Source organism: Acomys minous (genome assembly GCF_964271855.1).
Source record: "Acomys minous genome assembly, chromosome: 17".
Lineage (NCBI taxonomy): Eukaryota > Metazoa > Chordata > Mammalia > Rodentia > Muridae > Acomys > Acomys minous.
In genome coordinates this window covers 18,679,077-18,704,330 of record NC_140500.1, presented here as the reverse complement: position 1 = coordinate 18,704,330, position 25,254 = coordinate 18,679,077, and the positions used below count along the sequence as shown (strand labels likewise).

The following is a 25,254-nucleotide window of genomic DNA, read 5'->3' as shown; positions in this document are numbered from 1 at the left end:
CACCAGTCTACTTCATTAAATAGAGTTCTCGGCTTCTTGCAATTGAATGATCATGGTAAGGTGGAGCAGGCTCTCTCTAGTGACAGTCTGGTCAGAGGCACTAGTAAGCAAGGTGGACACAGGAAAAGAGAGGACCTGGACTGCAGCTGATAGACATAGATAGTGTGTAACAGGGTTACCCAGATGCTGTAACTTGGATCTAGAATGTTCTCCCAAAGGCCTGTGAGTAGAAATCTCAACCCCCAACGTGGTGTTTTTTGGCAAGTGATGAAACCTTTAAGAGGTGGAGTCTAAGAAAGTTAGCTCCATGGGATGTGTCTTTGAAGTGGGTATTGAGACCTCTCCACCTCCCACCCCCTGCTCTGTTTCCTGGACACCATAAGGTGAACAGACCTATGTCCCCCTTCACTGTAATGTAATACTCTGCTCCACCAGAGACTCAGGGTAATAGTGCCTAGTAGCTGTGCAAGGAAACCTCTGAAACCATGAGCTAAAATGAGCCTTTCCTCCTCAAAGTTGGATTTTCTCTGGCATTTTGTCACAGCAACAAAAAGCTGACACGCCACCCACTTTCCACTGCCCTTCATTGAGGAAGGCCTTTGGGATCTGGGTCCAATCACCCTTTGAGCATTTCAGTGCACGAAGTTCTTGCGAATTCTCCAGCCCATTTAATTCTCAGAATTACCCAGAAGGGAGACAGCACCATCTCCAATTTACGAAGCACAAGCTGAGGCCCTGGAGGCCATTCGGCTTTCGAAGGATCACAGTGCTGGAGGTGACAAGTAGTGCTGCTCACATCCAGTGACTAATGCTGCTGTTGTGTTTGTTTATTCACTGACTTGTCACATGTACTGGGGCCTTTTCAAAGATCAGAGTGCAATTTAAAAAAAAAAGGCAGAATCACTTAGCAGAAGGTGTCAGCAAACAGAACCTGAGGAGACTTGTCTCTGTGTGTGTGTGTGTGTGTGTGTGTGTGTGTGTGTGTGTATACATATGTGTGTACAGTGTATGCATATGTACATGTATGTGTATATCTGTGTATGTAATGTGTGTATGTGTACAAGTGTGGACATGTGCATATCTGTGTGTATGTCAGTGTGTATATGGATGTGCATGTGTTTGTGTGTGTTTTGCATGTGCATATTCATGAACCTGTTGGAGGCACACAGCTAAAGATAGAGTAGGAGGTAGAGTCCTCATATAAGAGAAGGAAGGAGGAGGAGGGAGGGAGGCAGAGAGAGAGAAAGAGAGAGAGAGAGAGAGAGAGAGAGAGAGAGAGAGAGAGAGAGAACCCAAAGCCCCATCCTGTAAGTAGGAAACCATTGCTCAGGACATAAGGACTAGGAATTCTTACTGCTAGGATCTTAATTCAGGGTCCAACCTACAGTACCATCCACGAAACTCTATAGTTAGCAATCAACCTTTAGTCTGATCCAAACAGTGGCCCACATCCTTCCACGTGTGTGCAGTAGCGAACATCAACACGCTGACAAAGTGGCGCCACCCCAGAGACTCAAGCACATGCCTTACTGTGGTGCTCACAACCAGAGACTTCCAAGCCTCCAGCTCAGGCAGCCAGGAGCAAGGAAGTGGTTCCTACCAGAAGGTTCTGTGATCATCAGCTGGTTCCTCTGTAGTGCACAGTCATGGTAGCTGTCTTGATTCAGAGCCTGCTGTCTCCTACAAGCCCAGCTGCAGTCTGTGCCCAGGACAAACACCTTGATCTTAGCTCTCACGTGAGCTCATCAAGCTGAAGGAAACTGCAAAAAACAAACAAATAATTCGAATTACAGGAGTCAGGGTCCTGAACTATGTGAGAGTGGAACAGTTAAGCTGAGCACAAGTACACCAGCAAGTGAGCATGTGGACATATGTGACTGGCTGTCTGAAGGGCCTGCCACCTTCTCGTCCTGTCCCCACCTTCCTCACAGTAACAGACTGTAGCCTGAATCCGTAAGCTAATATAAACCAGTCTCCCCTTAGTTGTTTTTTGTTGGGATATTTTATCACAGGAAAAGAAGTGAAACTAGAACTCCCTGTTTAAAACAAACAAATACACAAAAAAAGGTGATCTCAGGCCAGGCGGTGGTGGCGCACACCTTTAATCCCAGCACTCTGGAAGCAGAGGCAGGCAGATGTCTGTGAGTTCGAGGCCAGCCTGGTCTACAGAGTGAGTTCCAGGACAGCCAAGACAACACTGAGAAACCATGTCTTTGGGGGGGAAAATGGTGATTTTCATCTGTTCATTCCCCGCATGGTCTGACCCCAGCCCCTGGGGACGGTTGTTCCCAGTTATTTGGGGTATCCAGCTCCCAATCCTTAGGAGCAGAAATGAAATGTACGCACAGGCAGTCCGCCTGTCTCCTGGGACCTGGAAGTTGGGTGACAGTGGGATGCCAGTGGTTCCCAGGATTACCCAAAGCCCTACTGGATGCTGAGATGCTGTGACACCATGGCTACCCTCCCTTCACCCTACTCCCACTACTAGGTTAGAGAAAGCAAAGAGGCAAACGCACCAGGACAGGATGGTGGTGCAAGGGCTGCCAATGGGACTGGTCCCATCCATTCTCTGGGGGCTGCAGAGCCAGCGCATGGATTCTGGAGCCTTCCAGGGAGCCATCCAATTCTCCCTTTACAGCACTGGTACCCTCTGTTTCACACTCCATCCCCCCGCCCCCGCCCTCTCACCCATTTGAAAACCTTCTCTCTTGCCCCTTCCTATATGCATCCTAGCTTAGCACAGCTGAGGTCAGCTCTCATTGAGAACCCAGCTGTGTGTCCTCACCCTCTTGTCCCTCTCCTCTGTCCACTAGCTTCCTCCTGACTTCCTGTTCCTCTGCTCACTCCTTCCTAGGCCACACTTTCCTTCTCCCTGCTTCTTCTGGCCTGCACAGGGAATTGCCCACCATGCCCAGCAGGACTCTGTCTCTTGTCCACCATGCTGACATCATCTCCACATTGGACTCCCGTGCCAGACGTATATCTTCATCCTTGCTAGAGAACTCTGGGAAATGTGGGACTACCCCCCTGAATACACTCCCAAGCACCTTAGCATACATGCAATGACCATGCCAGGACCACTGGTCTCTGTGGACCTTTAGTCTTGAGCCCTGCACCCATATCCTTCCCCGATACACTGGAGGAAACACTGACATTCTGCTGGACGTAGGGAGAATCTCACTAGAATCCCTCCTCCTAATCATTAGGATCTTTAGCAGGGACAAAATTAGTCCATGATTAGTATCTCCCATGCAGATTGATGATCACACATGAATGAAATGCAAAAGCAAATATCCATATGTATGAGGTGCACAAATAAAATGTATAAGCAAATATCCATATGTATGAGGGCTATGAACGGAACACATAGGCAAATGTGTGTATGAGTTGCTCAGTGGCCATAGCCAACATCTCGCTCTGATCACAGCCCAGCTGTGGCACACCTGGCACATGCTGGCACATGCCTTGGTCCTCACTGTTTGCTTCACCAGAAGTAGTAGTAGCTGTGAGCTACCACACATTCAGACATGTCTTTAAAGAAACTCCAAATGTGCTGGAGATGACCAGGCTAGGGACAGAGTAGCAGGTCCAAAATTATCAGAGTCCTGTGTTCACTGGATATGTTACACTGCCCTTTCCAACCCATGGCTTCCAGTCTGGGGAACAAAGTGGCTGCTTGGTACCCAGCCATAGCACCAGCATGCCAAGCAACCAAAAGGACAGGGTAAAGAAAGATACAGTCTTTCTCACTTTAAGGATGTGCCAGGCCTTGTCAGAGATAAAGAATGGTGCTCATTAAAGGCAGGGGGACTGATCTATCAGAATGATGTCACAGCTCCAAATCTGTACGTACTCCATAGCATAGCTGGGGAATATGAGACCTGAAAAGTAGTAGAGTTAACTGAGAGCTTCACACATTTCATATCAGCGCACTCAGGAGTCGGCCGAAAACCTTGAATAACAAGCTGGCACAGAATCGGGAACAAGTTGACCTCACTGACCTCTAAAAATCAGTCCACACTCTTTCCAAGGACAAGGGAACCCCTTCCCCAACAAGATCAACTGATCTGAGCCGGGAGTGGCTCAGCACCTAGCTTTAATCCCAGCACCCAGGCAGAGGGATCTCTGTGAGTTCAAGGCCAGTCTGGTCTACAAAGCAAGTTCCAGGAAAGTCAGGGCTGTTGCACAGAGAAGCCCTGTCCTTAAAAAAACAAAAATAAATAGCAGATGATAGATAGATAGATAGATAGATAGATAGATAGATAGATAGATAGACAGACAGATAGACAGATAGACAGACAGGCAGACAGGCAAGCAGGCAGACAGACAGACAAGAAACTGACCGGCCCCCTCTGCTTGCCTGTGGTTTGCCTGCCATACCTCACAGAAAGAGAGGCAAAGTCCCCACCTAAAATTGAAAGAGTCTCTTCCCAGAGTACAGCGTGTGTACCCCTCCCCAGATGTTCCAGCCAGGAAGTGCTGCAGCACACAGAGGTCAAGTAACTTGCCAAGCCCTGAGTGGAGACTATCTGCTGATGTATGTACCTACCGAGAAGCAAAGAGAGCCAGTGGCCTACAGGCTTTCTGGGGCCACACTGATTTCACAGTCATCCTTCCAGGGGGAGGTTGAAACAAAACAAGATGGTGCTGAGTCAGAAATGGGGCATCTCTGGGGTCCAAGTTACACTTGTACCCCCAGAACCCCACCCTTAAACCCAGTGTGAAACACTGACTGGTGAAGCCTTTGCAGGTACTGGGGCAGGAATAACACCAAGAATCACCGTTGTATTGCATTACCCGGTATACTTGTATCCTCCACAGGCCCAGCCGCCATGGCGCACTGCAAGACAGAGCAGGATGACTGGCTGCTTGCCCAACTGAAGTACCTGCTCTTCATCTTCAACTTCTTCTTCTGGGTAAGTGGAGGCTATGGCACACCCCTCCCGACAGTCTGGCCTCCTTCGCTTTTGGGTCACTGCCAAGGTTGAGTTCTGCCAAGCCGAAGACCATGCAGGGGCTCAGCATGCTCCATTGCTCAGAGCCAGCCCTGCCCTGGCTGTGAAGGTGGGAGGAATCTAGGCTGCAGCTCTCATGGAGACATCGCACCCAGGCTGAACCATCTGTGTGCAGCCTCATCTATCTTCCCTGCCACCATCACACCCTGCCCATGTTATCCCGACTGCTGAAATGATACCCCCTCCACGCTGAAACCCTCCGGCCTTGCCTGGCCGTCATCTCAGAGCTGCACTGTGACAGGGATGGTCTTTATGGCACCTGACACAGGTTTGCCACAGCCCTGTGGCCTCTGCTTCTCAGAGGTGATTGATTACCTGGCTTATTAGGAATACAATACCATCAATGTCAAGGTGGCCTGTAGAGATGCTACATTTTATTCTAATTCATGTATTAAGACAATATCTCACTGTGTTCTGGGATTGCTTTCAATTGGTGATCCTCTTACCTCAGTTTCCCAAGTCCTGGGCTTATAGGGCTTGCCACCACATCCGGTATTTATTGATTGTGTGTTTCCTGTTGTGGTCTCACTGGATGTGGAAAAGACTAAGAGGGCAGTTTTGCAGGCAGCAGGGACCCTGGCAATTGTGGGTGCTGTGGCCCAGGGCAGCTTAGCTTAGATCTCTAAGTCTGTTTCCCTAGCTATAGTTTAGAGGGCATCCCTTGGTACTAGGTCTGAAAATGCCCCCCCCTAAACAACATCCTGATGAGGCAGGGCTGGGCTCCAGGTACCAGGTAAGGGAGAACCACACCCTCCACCTCAGTAACACTGAAGGACCACTGGGTCACACTGGCTCCAAGCTCCTTCCTGGCCAAGACAGAAGTTCAGGGTGGGCTTCAAAGTATAGTGGCAACTGCCAGCACCAGATACTATCTGTTAAAACGAGATAGACAGTATTTGCTTAAATATGTTTTTGCAAAGTTCCTGAGAACAAAAAATGAAATAAAATAAAATAAAATAGCTTGCTTTGATCTTGCCAGGAAAGAGTTTTCTGGAACAGGGAGGCCCAGGGGTGCAGATCCTGGATAATTAAGCTCTGTGGCTGAGGACTGACAACTAGGCCACATGCATAGATCTGACCCTCAGATAAATCACTTAGGTGTTTAGAATTCTTGCTGAGCAAGCATACTCCCTCCCCCCTCCCTTTCCCTGTTTCTTCCTTTTTTGGATTTTTTTTTTTTTTTTGAGATGGGTCTCATACTGTAACCCAGGCTGTCCTCAGACTTGTGGCCATTTTCTCTTTGCCTCAGCTGGGATAACAGGCATGAATCACCAGGCCTGGGTCAAACTTTCCTTTGTAAGACTGTTTTCCCTGACCATAAAAGTCTCCTGTGCCCACTCTGGATGATCTCTAAGAGACTGACAAGTATAAAACAATTAGTTACCCACATTTTACATGTTGGTTTCCTAGGGTGACAGAACAAAGTATCGTAGTGACGTTAACCAGCAGAAATGGTTGTACTCACAGTTCTAGACCTGGAAATCCATGATCTAGTGATGCTCAGGTCCCTCAAACTGGGCACAATTTACCTACCAGAGAGAAATATTCACCACAGAGAGAAGAGCCCTTCCTACTGAAGACACACCCCAAGGTCCAATCGTCGTGGCTTACCTGGTCATATGACAGCAATGTCTGCATGCCTCCCATGGGGTCACCAGGGCTCTGCCTTCCTGAAAGAAGTACAGTAAAAGGCATTGAGGCGGAAGGTGTCTTTCTACATCTTCCAGCCTGCTGCCCACCGCCCCGTCACCATCCAATGTAGAAACTGACGCAGAGCAGGCTGGGAGTGCAGTAAGACACAAAGTCTCTCTTATACCTCTTGAGTATAGGACCACATTGCAGGGCTCTGCCAAAAGCCAACGTGGAGCAAAAAAGCCCAGGATGCCATCCTGGTGGTCATGATGCTCAGCACTGAAAGGCTGCATAGGCACTCTGATGACCTTCCATTCAGTTCCAATTGTCAGCGTCACTAGTATCCTTACTATATAGATGGGAACCAGGCTCACCGAGTTCAGTGACTGACAGTTATCTTAGTCACTTTCCTATCACTGTGTAGAGACAACATGAGCAAGGCAACTTATAGAGGAGAGAACTTATTTGGGATTTCCAGTTTCAGAAGATGAGTCTATGACCATCACGGCAGACAGAGATGCAGCAGGCAGGCAGGCAGGCAGGCACGCAGGCATAGTGCTGGAGCAGAGGTGCTTCTATCCTGATCCACAAGCATGAGGCAGAGAGAGCTAACTGGGAAGGGGTGGGCTTTTGAAACCTCCAAGCCCACCCCCAGTGATAGACCTCCTCCAACAAGGCCACACCTCCTGATCCTTCCCAAGTAGATCCACCAACTGAGGCCCAAGTATTCAAACATATGAGCCTAGGGGAGACAGTCTCTCTCAGACCATCACAATGATCAAGCTGCTAGGTGATTTGTGTGCCCTGTTTTCTTTCTCTTTTTCTTTTTTTCCTTTTTCTTTTTGTATGTGGAATGGGGATGCTAGAACTTTAAGAATTAGAACTTGCTACTGTGGCAATCTTTGGCAGAATTGGTGGTCTGTATTGGTGCCCTGCTGTTAATGCAACAGGATGAACTGGTGATCACCATGCCTTCAGCAGCGGGGCCCTGCCCCCATTCCTAGCACTGCACTTAGAGCTTACAGCATCATGACCCTCAGAGAAAATGTGGAACGTTCACATGAAACATTGCCTCTGAAGCTAAATCTGCCTGCATGGGTCATGATGCCCTCTGAGACCTTTCTGTTTTGTCAATGGCACTGTCAAATTACACTGTCCTGAGTGGAACACATTCCCACATCTGAGAAAAGCAGAGCAGGCCCCACTGTACTTACCCTGGGCAGGATTCAGAGCTGCCCCTCCCATCACTCTGCCCCCGAGGCCTCCTTGGATTAGCTCCGATCAGGGCTCACAGATGCCACCATTAGCGTACCTCCTGGGTGACCCTGAAAAACAAACATGCCCAGCTTTCCTGCGTGGCTGCCAAAGAGACACTTTTCTCCCTGCTCCCTCCTTACACGGTTCCCGTCACCCCTCTGCTGTTCTCTAATTTATTATTTTAATTAGCTGCTTGGCTGTGTCAATAATCAAAACATGCCCAACCTCCCAAAAACTCTGCCAGGCTTTGGGAGGAGCCTGGGAATGCTGCTGTGGCTCACAGCCTGTTCTGCCTTGAGGGGCCAGCCAGGCTTTGATGCCGCCAATGGGGACCTCTCTAGAGAAACATGGGCAACTGAGGAGATGTGCTAGTGAGTACGAGTGAGATATGCTTGCTGTGCGAGCACAAGGACCTGAGCTTATATCCACAGGACTTCTGTACAAAGCCTGGCTAGCTCCAGGCTCAATGAGCGATCCTGTCTCATGGGAATAAAGGGGCGGGGGAGTAGAACACCTGGAGTCTGCTTGAGGCCTCTGAGTATGTGTGGGCAATCATACCTACACACACACACACACACACACACACACACACACACACACACACACACTGAGCCAGGGTTGGGATCAGAAAGACAAGAAGACTTGAGCACCACCCTCAGCGAAGATTGGAGACTATCTTCTCCTTCGAGCCACTGACTCCCACCCAGCCCCACAGGCCCTCAGGTGCTAGAGTACGCAGAGGGTGGATGGCTAGCTGAACGGTCCCATCTAGCCAGCTGTGAGAAAGCCATCTCCTATATTCGGGCAGGACCTTCCAGTGATGCAGCTGTTTGAGGCTCTTGGGTAGAACTGTCCAGTGGGTCTAGTGTCAGGGCCCTATTTGAGGTGACTTTGTTCACCCCTCACAATGCGACAGCATCCGATCCAATAGGACAGCCGGATTCCTGCCTCTCCTCTCTTCCTCTTTTCCTCCCTTCCTTGATTCTTTTCCTTCCTCCATTCTTTCTCCTCTTCCTTCCCTAAGGGCATCTACCCTGCACTTTAGCATTAATCAAGAGGCTAAAGGGGAGACACACTCAGTGTACTGAGCAAAGCAAGCCACCTGTGAGGAGCGTAACTATAGAAACACGCACAAGGCTTGGTACTGGGAGGGAGGGAGGGAGGGAGGGAGGGAGGGAGGAAGGACAAAAGGATTTGTTGGGTATTGGGTACTCCTGGCTCTGAGAGACAGGTTGCCCCTCTACAAGAAAAAGAAATGGCCAGGAAACAGGGGCAATAAACAGTCACTGTGGCCCCCGGAGTCTGGGGGGTAGAAACTGATGCAGGCATAGACCTCCACCTAAGCTGCTTCACAGAGCTCCTCCAGGCCAGGAGGGCTGAGCAGAGTGCTGCCAGCAGACGTAGCACAGAGCTCTCCTGCAGAGCCCGAAGTAGGTGCACACGTGTACTGGGCTTGGAAGAGGTTTGATGGAATAAAGAGAATAGTCAGCGTAAGAAGGATGGAGGGAAAGAGATGAGAAACAGGCAACCAGGTGAGTGACGATGTAGGCTCAATTTTCTTAACAAATATATTTTATTACAAACTTATTAACCGAGAGCACATCACTTATAACCCGACTAACCGAAAGAATAGGATAAGAGGATTAAAGAATACAATAATAAAACCATAAGGATATCTGTTCCGAGGAACAATTCTCCTGGCATAACCATCAGGATTTCTTCTGCTGGAACCTGGAGAACCCAGAACCTCAGCAGAAGCCCAGAGCCCCGAAGCCTTCCCTTGAGTAGTTCTCTCTAGGAGCATCTCGAAGCGGAGCGATGAACAGCCAAAACTATTCCAAGTCTCCAAAAGCCCCACCTCTTGTTTCTGGCTCACTTGTATTTCTCCTCCCAGAGTCTGTTCCTAGATCTTTTCAGCTGGCAACAATCAAGCCCCCGCACGAGGTGGTTTGCCTTCTAGTGGATTAACATCACCTGTTCTCTCACAAGACGGTTCCCATCCCACACTTGGGATCATAACAAAAACAGGCTTATCTCTCCTCTATGACAACAATGCAGTATGTCCAGATACATATGACTAATATACCCGGCATCTAGACCCTTTCACTTTGCCCAGGTCCACACTCTTGTTCACTGGTGCAGCCTTACTTTGGAAGCACCGGCAGTGGGTTCAAGAGCAGCAACCATGGGCTTAGGAGATGGATGAGGAGACAGCAAAGCACGTGCCACGCAAACATGAGGACATGAGTTCGGATCCTCAGAACCCAAGTGAAGCCAATCACAGCAGAGCACGAGATCTGTAACCCCATCACTCCTACATCAAGAAGGGAGACAGAGACAGGAGAATCCCCTGAAGTAGGAGGGCCGGCTAGCCCAGTGTATGCGGTGGCGAACAAGAGACCCTGTCCCAGCAAAGCAGAAGATCAATGCCAAACCCACAGATGGCCTCTTGCCTCTACATACATGCTGTGGAGCCACACTCTCAAACATGCACATCCCCACACAGCCCACATACATATACCACACATAAAAAGATTTAAAAAAATAATAGAAGAAAAACAAGAGTGAACATTTCTTAAGTGGCCGTTAAAGCCAGGCTATGAAGGGGAAGCCAATTAAGTGAGGGCAGAGATTTAAAGGCCCCCGAGGCAGATGTAGGAGAGTCTATGGCTGAGGTTCTGGTCTTGTGGGAGATGTGCCGATCAGTCAGGGGCCCAGGTCAGCTCTGGGTAGAATAAGAGCTGAAGGATGACCTGGATCAGGAGCCAAGGAGGACAGTTCAGTGAGGATAGGGAGGAGGGTCTAACAGGAAGTGGAATCAGCATGCAAGTGACACAGAGACATCAGTGCCCCTGCAAAGGCTGCTGGGTACGTGAGCAATGGTGCCATTGAAGAGGCCACCCAGGGACCATTTGTGAATGATAAGTGTGGTCCTGAATGGCACAGCCTTTCTATAAAGCCACACAGACCTTTCCAGAATGCCGCAGAGGAGGTAGTAAGCAGCTCTGCTCTGCCCCCTATCCAACCCCACACACATAGACACACACACACAGCCCATCACCCTGTGTGGCTTCTGCCTTCCCAGGCTTCGGGCTGCCCAGCACAGAAAGCAAAGAACCCTGACCAAGGTGTCCTTCCTAGAGACTCCATTGTCCTTCCTGTGTCCCCAAGAGAGAAATTCTATCAGTGAAGTCCTGACCAATAAAAATCCTGTGGTTGCACTCACACCCTCCTCTGTCTGCCTCTGTACAGGTCTGCACCTTGGTTCTATCAGGCCTTGGACAAGGATGGCTGCCCATGCTAGGCCAAGTGCCCTGGATCACACAAACAGCATCTGTGTTACGCTTGTAAAAATGAACAGTTCCTTCAACAACGACCTGTGTGGGTGACCTCCTCTGCCCCTCCCGTCTTGCTGTGCCTTTGTCCGTCTCCCCCTGCCCCCAACCTGCAGTGTTTTCTGGCCCTCTGCCTGCAGGCCATGGCGAAGAAATTCAGTTACTATTTGACACAAAATTATCTCTGTTCTACAGAGAGCTGGATGCTACAGAACTAACCGGAGGTGAACAGCTGGGGAAATGGGATTTGGGGTCAGCGCTCCACCCCCACAGTCCCTGCCCAGTTGTCCCATCACACAGCTAATCATACACCCAAAAGAACTTGGCCCAGTCTTGCTGGCTTCTGCCCTCCTGTGTGTGACGCCTGGTGACCCATCTCAACACATCTTTATTTCTTGTTCAAAGGTGACCAAGTCCCATACAAGAAATCAAAGTCCCTGAAGGAGTAAGACTTTCTTGTTCCTTGTGGCTTGTTACGGTACTGGCCCCTCAGTAGCTACCTTCGCCATCAGCAGGAACTGTCAGAGGTGGTGACCTCAGGCGTCTCAGACCCATTGATTCACACACACACTACTCTCTTGCTTTCTTCCGGTTATCAGACCCAGTGTGAGCTCATCTTCTACCTTGGTCAGGCAGGCTGTCCCTACAAATCCCTCCCAACCCCTTGAGCTCTGCTCAAGCTCTGAACCTAAGTCAACAGGCCTGGGGCAGCTGCTCCCAGGAAAGAAAGCAGCCTGTCTCCCGAGAAGCTCCTGGCCTGCTGCGTTCTGCAGGACTTCACACAGCGCCACCTACTGGGGAGAGAAGGGTGGAACTCTTGGGCCTGCGCGCTGTGATTCTCTGGAAACTTTCTATTAATGTCCCTGCCTGGGTCTCACTCCCAGGGGTGCTGATTGGCCCGGGTTCCATCCAAAAACTGGTTTTTCATGGCTCCCCAGGTGATTATGCAGCCACGACTCTGAGGACGTGGGAGAAACTCGGAGACTTATCTGGACGTGTTCTTTGTCCATGGTGTACCAGCAGACTTCTGCCCTGGATCCCAAATGCATTCTTTTATGTGTTAAATTATTCCTTTTGCCAGATTCTGAGTGGCTCCACGTACCCCAGCAGATTAACTGTCCTTTCAATTAACTATCCTTCTGAGGGTCCCAGATATGGGTGCTCAGGTTACTCTCTGGTTTGGGAAAGGGTAGTGGCTCAGCATCAACCCAGCTAATAGAAAATGTTGTCCATACAGAGATTGTACCCATTAAACACCCTGTCTCTAAGATGTTTGATGGCGTTATATCTCATCGTGGTCACACTGTTTGACTGTCTCACACTGTTTACAACCTCTTCTTGGCAGTATCCTATGCCTTTAGTTAATTTATTTTGAAGGAGGGGAAGAGTTAATTTGTGTTGAAGGAGGGGCCTTTAGAAGATGTAGGCTGCAACCTCCAATCTAGTGATGCTCCCTGAACTTAAAAGATGAAAAGGTGTTTAAAGGACCAAAGAGTTCAAAGGACCATCTCTATCTCACAGCTGAATTGTTCAGAGTTGAGACTTTCACTCAAGCCTTCTAGGCAATACAGCTATATAAGAGAAATTCAGGGTAGGGACAATATTCTTCTCACATTTCCCAGTGGTCATGGAAGCCGACCAACAGGGGTATCCGTTAGTCATTCATATTGGCTATTCAGTTCCGTCCACCCAGATTCAGAAACCCCTTTGTTCATATGAACTGTGTGGACTCTAAAAGTCTACTGTGTCCTGGGATTCCTGACTCGAAGCATGAAGTGTAGACTCTGTCATTGGTTTTGTGCTGGCAAGTATAGTGTACGGTGCCGCTCATCAAAAGATATGCCCTAACTTGAGAGAGATAACCACGGGAGGGGGAAACTGCGCATCCTGCGGTGGAGGGACTGTTAAAGCCTCTCCAGCTCCATTTAGCAGCACAGCTGTGGTCCAGCGCGTGCCCTTACGCTGGCTTCTCTCACTTAGAGGGACCAGTGGAGATAAAAAAGAGTGCCTGGAAGGACGATCCATTTTTGAGCAGCAGAAGCGGAGGAGCAAGCACACCCACTCTGTGAGATCCAAGGACAGTCCTGCCTCTGTCCTCAAAAGACCTGGCCCTGAATCTCAGTTCTGACGCTCACGGTGTCATCCCCGGGCGCACTGCTATTCTCTGCAAGCCCCAGTTTCCTTCCTCATCTGCGACACAGAGATAATATTCCCTGCCCCATCCTCTCAGTGTGTCTGTAATATTTAGACAAGACACTGGCAGAGTCCATGCCAACACATGGTGTAGGTGCCTGGTGTGTGTTAATTGCTAAGAACCCCCCCCCAAGAATTACTCTGCTGAGGTCTGTCATTGCACAGAAGTGAAAGTGGGAGGTGACCACATGGAGTCATTGCGGTACAGGTGGGGAACAAATTACAGGGCTGAGCATCCCAGGTGTGGGGGCTGAGATGGAGTGAGGCAGGGACAGACTTCTCTGGCTTTGACCATACTAAGACCTCTAAGGAAGCCTCTGCTGTGGAGCTGGAGGAAAAGGCCCACTCTTAAATGGGGACCTGGAGACTAGGGGCAGGGAGCAGTTGACCTTCCCAGGATCAGGTGCCACAGCTGCTCAAAAGTCCCGGAGTCCTAGGTAAGTCGTCTTCCTATTCCAAGTGTGGCGCCTGGAGCACATGCATAGTGCATACATGCATTCTGCTAAGTGTCACATCTACCAAAGTGGTCCTTTGGCCCCTCGAGAAAGCTGAATTCCTGGCAGTGCTCCGTGACCACTCCTCCTCAGGAGCAGCTGTCAGACCAGCAAGTGAACATCATCCTATCCCAGCCCCAACTCAGGATCAAACCGGAACATGCCAGTTTGCAAAGATGAAAAGGCAGCTCCCTCCCCGTCCTGTGCAGGTGTGCGAGGAGCACAAACGCCTTTCCAGGGAGCAGGCACTGAAAACACACCTTAGCTCTGCATTGCTCCTTGATCTGTCCATCCTAGAAGCAAGACCTCGGGCAGGGCGGCTTCCTTCAGCGGGCCTGTTTCTTCCCCCACTGACCAAATGTGAGCATGAACCAGCACAAAAGGCCTTCTGGGAAGTTTTGATTGCTACCTGGGAGCACTCTAAGGATGAGAAATCCCAGAATGACATGGGGGAGGCAAAGGGTCTTCATGCCTAGTTAGCAAGAGCTCAGGCTTAGATTTCAAATCTCTCTGCATCTTCAGGGAGGGGGGGAGGGGTGCCGGCCAGCACACTCAGCTGAAGCCTCTTCCCTCACTTGTTTTTAAACTAAACAGAGAAAATCTTCCTAAGAGCCCTTTGGAAGACTAATTGGCAAAGTGCCTGAAAAGGGTCTGGTGCCTGAGTGGGCACTAGACAGGTGGCAGCTGGCAACGCCTCAGATGCCACCTGATCTGTCTTGTATCTCTGCAGATAGGTGGGGCAGCTGTCATGGCTGTGGGTATCTGGACACTGGTGGAGAAGAGCGGTTACCTCAGCATCTTGGCCTCCAGCACGTTTGCTGCCTCTGCCTACATCCTCATCTTCGCTGGTGCTCTCGTCATGACAACTGGTTTCCTGGGCTTCGGGGCCATCATCCGGGAGCAGAAGAGCTGTCTCTCCACAGTGAGTGTCCCTCTGTCCCTCTGTGGAAACTCTCTCTACAGTGAGTAGCTTTCCATGGAGAGTGAGTGTAGGCCTGTGCTCTGCTGGGGGGCAGGGAAACATCACACACGTGGCCCAGGTTGGGCTTACCAGCCTAAGTAGGACACAGAGGATACTGGGGAGTCAGAGCATGGTGGCTTCTGTCGGGGTGTATGGTGGCTATGCTCTCCATGCATGTAGGACCTGAGCCAGGTCCTAGGCTTTGCAGTTACCATGGCAACTGCTAGGGTCTTGCTTCTTCCTATTCTTCTTCCTTTTTACTCCTCTTCCTCCTCTAAACTTCCCTTTCTCCTATTCCTTCTTCTACTCCCCCCCTCCTTCCTCCTTTCTTCTTTTTCTCCCCTTGCCCTGTCTCTTCCTCCTTCCCCTTCTAGAGTTTAGCACGCAGTTTTCACAGATAAGCAAAGACTGAAATCAGTGCCACAGTGACCTTCTGTGCCCCATCACCCAGAGTTCGCCCTTGTCTTTTCCCGGTCACCCTCACCTGGTACACACCCTCCCCATGCCTTGCCCTGTGTTGTGCAGCAGCCCCAGGCACTATGCCATCTAGGTTTCATATATTTCTTAAGCCTAAGGGTCCTTTATCACTGCTAAAAGCGATCAATATCCAGTTCTTAATATCAGGAAATAATGAGGTAGCTTCTCATTTCCCAAACTGACCCGTGGAGTGTTATCCTTTTTAAAAGTTTGTTTCACTAGGCCCATGTGTTAAAGTTAGTTGATTTGTTTCTTTCTATCTCTGTGAGTGGTTATCCCAGTTTATTGGTTAAAAGACCAGGTTCTTTGTTTGCTTGTTTTTGTTTTGTTTTGCTTTTTCCTTTTGCCTTTTTTGCCATGGCCCATGTGTTGTTTAACATGCTCTCTGGGAAATTCTATGATCATGTGCACCTCATGGATCAGGTTTAACTGCTTTAGTCATTCATTCTTCAAGAGTCCTTCGTGGCTAGCACCCCATAGCTGCTACTCAGGGTCAGGAAAGAGCCCAGGGAGGAACCAACAGAGGCCCTAAGGCTGAGACCACCTTAGGCTCCACACACCCAGCTCTTCAGCACCCTTTGGCTGTGACTGACTCCTCATAATCTAGTGGCCTCTCTGTACCCACCCCAGACCAAGCATAATGTCAGAAGAAAAGAAGCAGACAGAGAAAACTGAAAAAAAAATTCCTGGGCTTTGAGAGGAAGCCTAAGCTGCAGACTAGATCCAAATCTCAAAGAGAAATCAGGCTGAGCCTGAAAGAAAGCAGGCAACGGGAAGAAGCCTCACAGGGCTCTTGAGATCCCTAGACTCAACCTACACCCCACCCTCAGCATCCACCTGTGCATCTCTGCCTTGCACTTGTCCTAGGGAGTGAGAGGCAGGGGTTGCAGTGGGGAGCCGGAGGCCTGGCCCCTGCAGCAGCTCTCAAAGCAGCGACCTAGTTTTTGGCCTGGATATAAAAGCCGCTCTCTGCAGGCCCAGCTGGATGGTGCTCCCATTTTGAAGAATTCCTTCATTTTGCTCTAAGGGAGGGCCTGGAGCCAGGGTGCTGGCAGGGCACACAGTGATGTGTAGGCTAAAGTTCTACAGAGGACCAACCTTTAGGCTGTATACTCTGAGCCCCCTTCTAGCAGTGGGGCAGGGGGTGGGGTGGGAAGCAGGCCTGGCAAGAGCATGGTCATCCCCTGCAGCCCGTCTCTAGGAACAATCCCCACCCAACTACACACACACACACACACACACACACACACACACACACACACACAACTAGAGCCAGGAGATGCTCACCTGCCTTATATAGAATGGTGCAGTATTGACATATCACCTTTAGTTACTTATAATACCAAATCCAGGCGAATGCCACACAAATAAGTGTGCCTTATTGTTAAGGGCTGATGGTGACATTCTGTGCATACTAAACACAGACACACCACAGCCAGCTTGGCTCCCACACATGCCACCCAAGGCTGGTTGACCCTACTGATGTAGAAGGCCAACTCTGTCTCTAACAGCTGTCAGCCACTTAAGGTCCTGAGAGTCTTTGGCATGTCCCAGGTCTGACCATTCATCTGAAGGAAGATACTGGCTCATAAGAACTCAAGCCAAGAACTGTCCTGGGCTTCAGGGACCATCCCTCATGGGAACTGAGTCTCATGGGAATAGGGCTACCAGGCCCAGAGAAAGACCTCGTTCCTTGACAGGCTTAGTCTCTGGGTTGGCTGTACTCTGAGAGGCCTGGAGTTCTAGGAGAGCTGTTGTCCCTGGCTCCTGGGGACTGTCCCAGGAAGGCAAGCTGCTCAGCCCTGTTCCTCCTTCCCTCCTACCAGAGAAGAGACAGAGAGGAGCCATCTGCTGGGGAGACCAGGGCTCCCTCTTGACAGCTTAAGAAGGAATGCAGACACTGTCCCTTGAGGACCTAGCTTCTGACTCAGCCATCCATCTGGGGATGGGGGAGGTGGAGGGTGTTGAGGTGTCCCCAGCAGCCTTGGGAAACAGCCTCTGCTGACTAGGCACGGCTAGCTGACGACACAGATCGCTGAGCACCGCCGGGTGCTCCTCACACTCCACCAACCCTGTGAAGGTGTTGCCATCTGCACTGTTCCCAACACTGGTGCACGCTCACTCACTCGGGCCTCACACGCCCACAGAGCTGCTCAGACTCATGATGTGCACTTGACAGGAGCTGGGGAGCAGGGACAGGTGAAGCGACCTGCCAAGCGAGGCGAGGGGTCACTCAGAGGAACACCAAGGGAGCAGGCTCAGCCAAGCAGGTGGGAGGCAGAAAGTAATCAACCTGACAGGGTTAGGGTGGAGTGACACACAAAGAGAAACCAGAGGGACATCACAGGTCCCTTTGAATGTCAGCAAGTCAGAGTTGGGGAATGTTAGGAAGGGAAATTATGGTAGGGCTGAGTTCTATCTGTCTGGGTCCTCCTGGTCACTAGAGACTGGGGTGCTCACAACCTGATTGTGGGGGTGTTGAGGCAGTGGAAACTACAACACACATCTATCGATAGACAGGGGTAAATGGTCCATCTCCTGTGCTCTGATCTAGTACATCTCCTATCCCCAGAGGGGCAAGATTCACTCTCTTTAGAGCTAAAGTGCCCAAAGATGGGGAGTGACTGTGAACCCAGAATGGACTCCCCTCTACTGCCCACTTTCCCCGGAGGCAGGAGCTTGACGGTTCTACAGTCATGTCTAGAACCTGCTCGGAAAGCTACACAGAAGGAGGAAGGGCAACTGCACGGTCTCCAGATATGCTCTCAGATTAGACACACAAGATAGGGCAGGCCGGGCATGGCGGCGCACGCCTTTAATCCCAGCACTTGGGAGGCAGAAGCAGACAGATCTCTGTGAGTAGTTCAAGGCCAGCCTGGTCTACAAAGCGAGTCCAGGACAGCCAAGGCTAACACGGAAAAGCCCTGTCTCAAAAAAAAAAAAAAGATGAGTCAGGCTATGGACTCACCTATGACTGCATGTGTGTGTGCATGCACACACTTACACAAGTGCATGCATACACACACCACACATACACACACACACACACACACACACACACACACATTCTGGAACTTGCTCAGTCCTCCACCTGAGGTGGTGTTTAAGGACCCCCTCCAGCGATCACCCACACACACTACAGAGCCAGCCTTCCTACCTTCATATTCTCTCTGGCGCCCTGGCAACACCGACTCGTGCTGCACGGCCAGTAACTTCACTTTGAAGTAAATTGAGGAGCAAAGCTACTAGGGAAAGAACCCCAGAAATCACCTGCATTCCTTGCATTTCATTTGGCTAGAGAACAGAGGTTCCTGAGTCATGAAAAGGACATGAGCCTGTGCCCCGGTAGGAGGGAAACACAGATGTATAAAACAGCCTGTCTGTGCAGTAGCTAAGGCCCCACCCCAGAGCTTGTGAATTCACCAGGCTTCCTGGGGCCAGGCAAGTGTCTCTGGCTAAGAAACACATGGAGAGTGCTGTTTATAGGAAGGGGCTGGTACGGAAGTGTCCTGGGGCTTGAGAGGAGCGGGGGTGGGGAGCTGGGGGGGGGGGGGCTTGTTCCAGTATTTTCCTCCATTGAAACCTGAGCCTCTCTCAGTGAGCATAACAGAGCCAGCTGTGTGTGACTCTGGGTGTCTGTGCAGCCACTGCAAGGTCTGCTCTTTGGGACCTTAGTGCGGATCAGGGAAATGCTCTCCAGTTCTGGTGGGAGGGAGCTAAAGGCTCCTAGAGCCTTAGCTGTAGGATCTGACCCTCTGGGACTTCCTAGGCCACTGACTTAAAGATTTAAGTGCCACCAAAGACAGTAGCACAGAGGACCGCTCTGAGGCTGAGTGGGGCGCCAAGTAAGACGAATTAGTGAGTCACAGGGAGAACACAGGGACGTCAGGCTGGGGAGACTGGGTCCTGGTACACAACAAACTTCTTCCTGTAGCAGCTTCTCATGGGGGATGTGGCTTCCCCCGGGCTGTGGGCACGCTGGGAGTAGCGGCCCTAAAAATAACTGCTAATTTAGGTCCCTTCTCAAAGGAGTTTTGCTATGATGTGTTGATTAGAGCCATGTTTTTATGCTCTTTACATAACATGGCTTCCTGGGCCTTATGATGCCTTCTCATTAGCCTCATCCCTTATCGCCCGTGTCAGTGGGGTTACTACAGTGCCTAGAGAGCTGAGTCACTCACCTGGGTTGAAGGTTGGACAGCAAGCTGGGCGAGGTGCACAAAAACTGCCTTTGAGCCTCAGCCCAGATACATGTGGCCTGGATTCTAGACTTTGTCCTCCTGGCTGACAGAACCTCAGAAGACCAGATGGAATTGTGACTCAGGGTCCCTTGGCTTTCAGAAGAAACTGGGTTCTAGAACTTACTTTTTCATCCATCCCCCTCCCTAAAAATAAAAGAGCACCTTACAAAGACCCAGTTTAGTCTGAGCTATCCATCACGATCTTCATTTGGCTGAAGATATAAAAGTTTGCAGGGCCCACATTCCAAATCCTAAAAATAGGCCCCTCCTTTGATCCGGGTGGCATGGGTCCTGGTCATCGGCTTTCAGCTCAGATGGCCTGAATTATCTGTCTCTCTCTCTCTCTTGCAGTCTTAGCTAAAATAGAAGACCTGGTGTGAATAATTTAAAGTCCATCCCTTTTCTCTTCTGCAGAGTTCTCATACCAAGCCAGTCACTGCTTCAGCATCCGAAAGGATGGGCTATTCCTGTCCCGAAGGAGTGTCTCCTTAGGAGAGTGACTCTTAGGGGCTGCAGATGTGCCAGGATGAAGGGTGCGGGAGGGAGGAATTGCAAGCCGTGGTGCAAGCAGGCCAGCGCTCTAGACTCTTCTTGAGGATGCTTGCTGTCCCTCCCACCCATGCTGCCATCCATGGATGCCCACCACGCCAATGCCTGTCTTTCAACTTTTCCCTTTTCTCTTTGGGACCCATTCTGTGTGGGTCTGGACTTGCTATGTTTGTCCTTTGAGGTTTCCTGCCGCCTTCATCTGATTAAAGGTTTCAAAAGGAAGTTAACACGGGGGCAAGGGGTGGTGGTGAATAAAGAATAAAGGCAAAGCAGTCATCTCCAGAAAACAGAATAGGTCCAAAGCAACTTATCCATAGCTCTAAGCGGAAGCTGGCATTTCACACGGCCTGTGTTAGCCCAAGAAAGCGCTAACAGTAACTTCTTGGTTAGACAATGACTGAAAGGACAGTGAGCCAGGAAGTGGTACTAAGGGCACCCTACTTATCCCAATCTGTCCTTGGGCCACTTTAGTCATCTCTTCTTTCACAGGCAGGACAGAAGTACAAAGAAAGAAGGTTCTGGGCTGTGTTGCTTGTGAGCCTGTTGGTGGTGATGTGAATCTTATCACTCACGTTTGTATATAACACACACACACACACACACACACACACACACACACACACACACATACACACACCATGCACTTTTCCTGTCCTCACTGAACAATGACACAGAGCCAGGGAAATCACTAGTATGGGGTTGGGGTGAGCTCATGGAAGCAGACAGATGTCTACAGAACGCATGGCATAGATCTGTGACAAAGCATACAATCAAACCAACCTGTCTAACAGCTGCTGGGCCTCAGCCTCAGTCCCAGGATGGCAAAGCTCTATTTGCTGAGGCTCAGAGTAGAAAAAGGACTACCTCCAAGCATAGGGCTTTGCAGTTTCCATGTCTTTCCTACACAACCATCTATGGACTCTGGTCCCCTTCTGGAAAGGCCATCGAGACCAAGTGACAGATTATACTCGAGGAGGCCGGAGACCTTGACTTTAATTAATTAGTTAAATTATTTATTCACTTTATATCCCCATCATAGCCTCCTCTCTCCTCTCCTCCTGGTCCCACCCTCACTCTCTCTTCGTCCTACCCCCTCCCCTACTCCTCAGAAAAGGGGAGCCCCCTCCTACCAACCAACCCCAGCACATCAAGTCACATCAGGACTGAACTCATCCTCTTCCCCTGTGGCTTGTCGAGGCCCCACCAGGGGAAAGAGATCAAAAAGCAGGCGATGGAGTCTGTGTCAGAGGCAACCCCTGCTCCCCTTGCTACAGCGTCCACATGAAGCCTGAGCTGCCAATAATCTACATCTGTATAGGGGGCCTAGATCCAGTCCATGCATGCTCCTTGGCTGGTGCTTCAATCTCCACAATGCCCTCTAGGCCCTGGTTAATTGGCTCTGTTGGTCTTCTTGTGGAGTTCCTGTTCCCTCCGGGTCCTTCTATCCTCCTCCCCCCTTTTCCACAAGACTCCCTATGTATCACCCAATGCTTGACTGTGAGTCTCAGCATCTGTTTCCAACCACTGCTGGGTGGAGCCTCTCAGAGGACAGCTATGATAGGCTCCCATCTGCAAGCACAGCAGAGCATCATTAATAGTGTCAGGGGTTGGCTCTCTCCCATGGGGTGGGTCTCAGATTGGCCCAGGCATTGGTTGGACATTCCCTCCATCTCTGCTCTATCTTTATCCATGCACATCTTGTAGGCAGGAGAAATTTTGGGTTGAAGTTTTTGTGGGTAGGTTGTTGTTCCCCTCCCTCTACTAAGAGTTCTGTCTAGTTAGAGGGTGCCCTCTTCAGTCTCCATGACTCCTGCAACTAGGGGTGTCAGCTAGAGTCACCCCCATAGCCTCCCAGAAGCCTACCCTGCCATAGGTCTCCAGCTTGTCAGAGAGAAGGCCCCACTCATAGTTTCTTTTCTCTCTGCAAGCCCTCTGTCCTCCCATCCTCACTCTCCCTAGGTCTGATTTTCTACCCTCATTTCTCTCTGTGCTCCCTCTCCTACCTTGTTCTCTCTCTCTCTCTCTCTCTCTCTCTCTCTCTCTCTCTCTCTCTCTCTCTCTCTCTCTTTCTCTTTCACCTCTTCTGTGTCTATTCTATTTTCCCTTCTGAGTGAGAGATAAGCATCCTCCCTTGGGTTCTCCTTGTTACTTATCTTCTTTGGGTCTGTGAATTGTAGTATGTTTATCCTGTACTATATGGCTAACATCTGCTTTTAAGTGAGTACATACCATGTGTTCTTTCTAGGTCTGGGTTACCTCACTCAGAATGATCTTTTTTACTTCCATTCATTTATCTGCAAACTTCAAGATTTCCTTGGTTTTAATAGCTGAGTAGTATTCCATTGTGCTATGAACTTTACTCTTAGCTATGCTTTCATTGTGTCCCCTAAGTTTGGGTATGTTGTGCCTTCATTTTCATTACATTTTAGGAAGTCTTTAATATCTTCCCTGACCCATGGTCATTTAGTAGGGAGTTGTTCAGTTTCCAGGAGTATGTAGGCTTTTTGTTATTTCTGTTGTTGTTGAAGTCCAGCTTTAATCTATGGTTATCTGATAAAGTACAATAGGTTAATTCATTTTTCTTGCATTGGCTGAGGTTTGCTCTGTGACTAACTATACGTTCAGTACTGAGAATATGGTATATTCTTTTGTGTTTGGGTGAAAAGTTCTGTAGATAGCTGTTAGGTCCATTTGATTTATGATATCTGTTAGTTTCATTTTTTCTCTATTTAGTTTCTGTCTCAATGATCTGTCCACTGGTGAGAGTGGGGTGTTGAAGCCCCCCGCTATTAATGTGTAGGGATCGATGTGTGGTTTAAACTTTAATGCTTCTTTTATAAATGTGGGTGCCCTTGTATTTGGGGCATATATGGTCAGGATTGAGATGTCCTCTTGGTTTATTTTTCCTTTGATGAGTATAAAGTGTCCTTCCTATCTCTTTTGATTAATTTTGGCTGAAAGTGTATTTTATTTGATATTAGGATAACTACCCAAGCTTGTTTCTTAGGTCCATTTGCTTGGAAAACATTTTTTTCAGCCCTTTACCCTGAGGTAATTTCTATCTTTGTTGCTGAGGTGTGTTTCTTGTATGCAGTAGAATGTTGGGTTCTGTTTACATATCCATTCTGTTAGCCTATCTGTGTCGTTTTGGGGTTTTTTGTTTTGTTTGTTTTGTTTTGTTTTGTTTTGTTTTTGGAGAGTTGAGTCCATTGATGTTGAGAGACATTTATTATCAACGATTGTTAGCTTCTCTTATTATGATGGTGGTGGTAGTGTGTTTATGAGTTGTCTTCTTTTGGTTTTGTTGTAGTGAAGTTATTTATATCCTGTGTTTCCTTGAGTGTAGTTAACCACGTTGGGTTGGAGTTTTCTTTCTAGTATTTTCTGTAGGTCTGGGTTTGTCCATACATATTGTTTAAATTTGGTTTTGTTATGAAATATCGTGTTTTCTCCATCTATGATGATTGAAATCTTTGCTGAGTGCAGTAGTCTGAGCTAATGTTTGTGGTCTCTTGGGGTCTGCAAACATCTACCCAAGCTCTTCTGGCTTTTAGAGTCTCTGTTGAGAAGTCACTTGTGACTCTGATAGGTCTGCCTTTATATGTTACTTGACCTTTTTCCCTTGCAGATTTTAATATTTTTCTTGGTTCTATACATTTAGTGTTTTGATTATTATGTGGTGGGGCAATTTTTTCTGCTCTAATGTATTTGGTGTTCTGTAAGCTTCTTGTATGTTTAAAGGCATATCCTTGGAAATTTTTCTTCTATGATTTTGTTGAAAATATTTTCTGCCCTTGGAGCTAGGAATCTTCTCTTTCTTCTATCCCTATTAGTCTTAGGTTTCATCTTCTCATGGTGTCCTTGATTGCTTGAGTGTTTTGTGTCAGAAATTTTTCTGATTTAATCATTTTGTTGACAGATGTATTGATTTTTTTTTTCAATTGTATCTTCTATGCCTGAGATTCTCTCCTCCATCTCTTATATCTGTTGGTGATGCTTACCTCTGTAGTTCCTGTTCTCTTCCCTAAGCTTTCCATCTCCAGGATTTCCTCAGTTTGTGTTTTCTTTATTGATTCTATCTCCATATACAGTTCCTGAACCATTTTATTCATTTACTTCACCTGTTTGATTGTATTTTCATGTATTTCTTTAAGGGATTTATTTGCTTCCTTTTTAAAGGCCTCTATTTGTTTTATTGTATTTTCTTGTTGTTCTCTGAGGTATTTATTCCTTTCCTTCTTAAAGACCTCTATCATCTTCATAAGGATAGATTTAAGGTAATTTTCCCATGTTTCAGCTCTGTTAGGATATCCAGAGCTGTTGTATTAGAACGGTTGGGTTCTGGTTGCCACATTGTTCTAGTTTGGGTGATTGTGTTCTTATGCTGGCCTTTAGCCATCTGGTTGTCCCTGGGCTTGGATGGTTGTTACTTGAGCCTGCTGGGCTTCTTGGGCATGAGGGGGGAGCCCTGGTTGTGGGCTGGTGGATGGATCTCCTGGAATAGCCTACAGCTCTTCTCTCCTGGTCATGTCCAAGTTGGACCTATAACCAGGGAATTAGGGTATGGGTGTCTAACCTGTGTGTGATCCTGAGGTCCTGCAAGTCTCCTAAAGGTGGCAAGTAGAGCCATGAACCATAGGCTGGATCTGTGAGTCTCTGGAATCCAGAGTCATAATCAGGATGGCAGGAGTAGCCGGGAGTTCTGAGGGTGGCACTATGTATGTTTGGCACCTGGGATCCTCTCCTCTCCCTGGAGGAAACACAAACAGATGCTGGCATTTTGGAATCAGCAGCACAGCTACTTGCTTGCCTCATAATCACTGCACTCCTGGTATTCAGATTCCACTGGGCACCGCTGTCTTGGAACGGGACCCTGTGTGCTCTTATTGTCTGTCAATTCTTCACATGGGGTATGGGTAGAACTGGAGACGGTGTCCCTGGTGTACCTGGTATCTAAGATGTGGGAGGAATATGATGTCCAGATGCTGGAGAGCTGTGTGTCCCTGGAACTTGGGAGTAGTACTCAGCTAAGAAGAAGGTGCTGGGTAGAGGGAGCCTAGGACCATGTGTGTCCCTTGGATCTGGAGCCATCCATGAGGG

At 49.0% G+C, this 25,254-nt stretch overlaps 1 protein-coding gene and 1 long non-coding RNA gene across 4 annotated transcripts in view; one reads left to right on the top strand and one right to left on the bottom strand.

The window, feature by feature from the left end:
• TSPAN11 (tetraspanin 11) overlaps positions 1-25,254 on the top strand; it is a 56,090-nt gene that overhangs the window by 13,978 nt on the left and 16,858 nt on the right. For all 3 annotated transcript variants that reach the window (XM_084765963.1, XM_084765961.1, XM_084765962.1), the window contains exons 2-3: positions 4,822-4,916; positions 14,657-14,848. In XM_084765963.1, the coding sequence (XP_084622089.1) occupies positions 4,833-4,916; positions 14,657-14,848 (276 nt within the window). In that variant the 5' untranslated portion in view covers positions 4,822-4,832. The remainder of the gene's footprint in view (positions 1-4,821; positions 4,917-14,656; positions 14,849-25,254) is intronic.
• On the bottom strand, positions 6,266-19,685 carry LOC311588388. The gene is made up of 3 exons (XR_014776187.1): positions 19,546-19,685; positions 7,862-7,972; positions 6,266-6,685 (listed from the first exon to the last, which is right to left on the bottom strand). It is a non-coding gene; the product is annotated as an uncharacterized lncRNA (long non-coding RNA).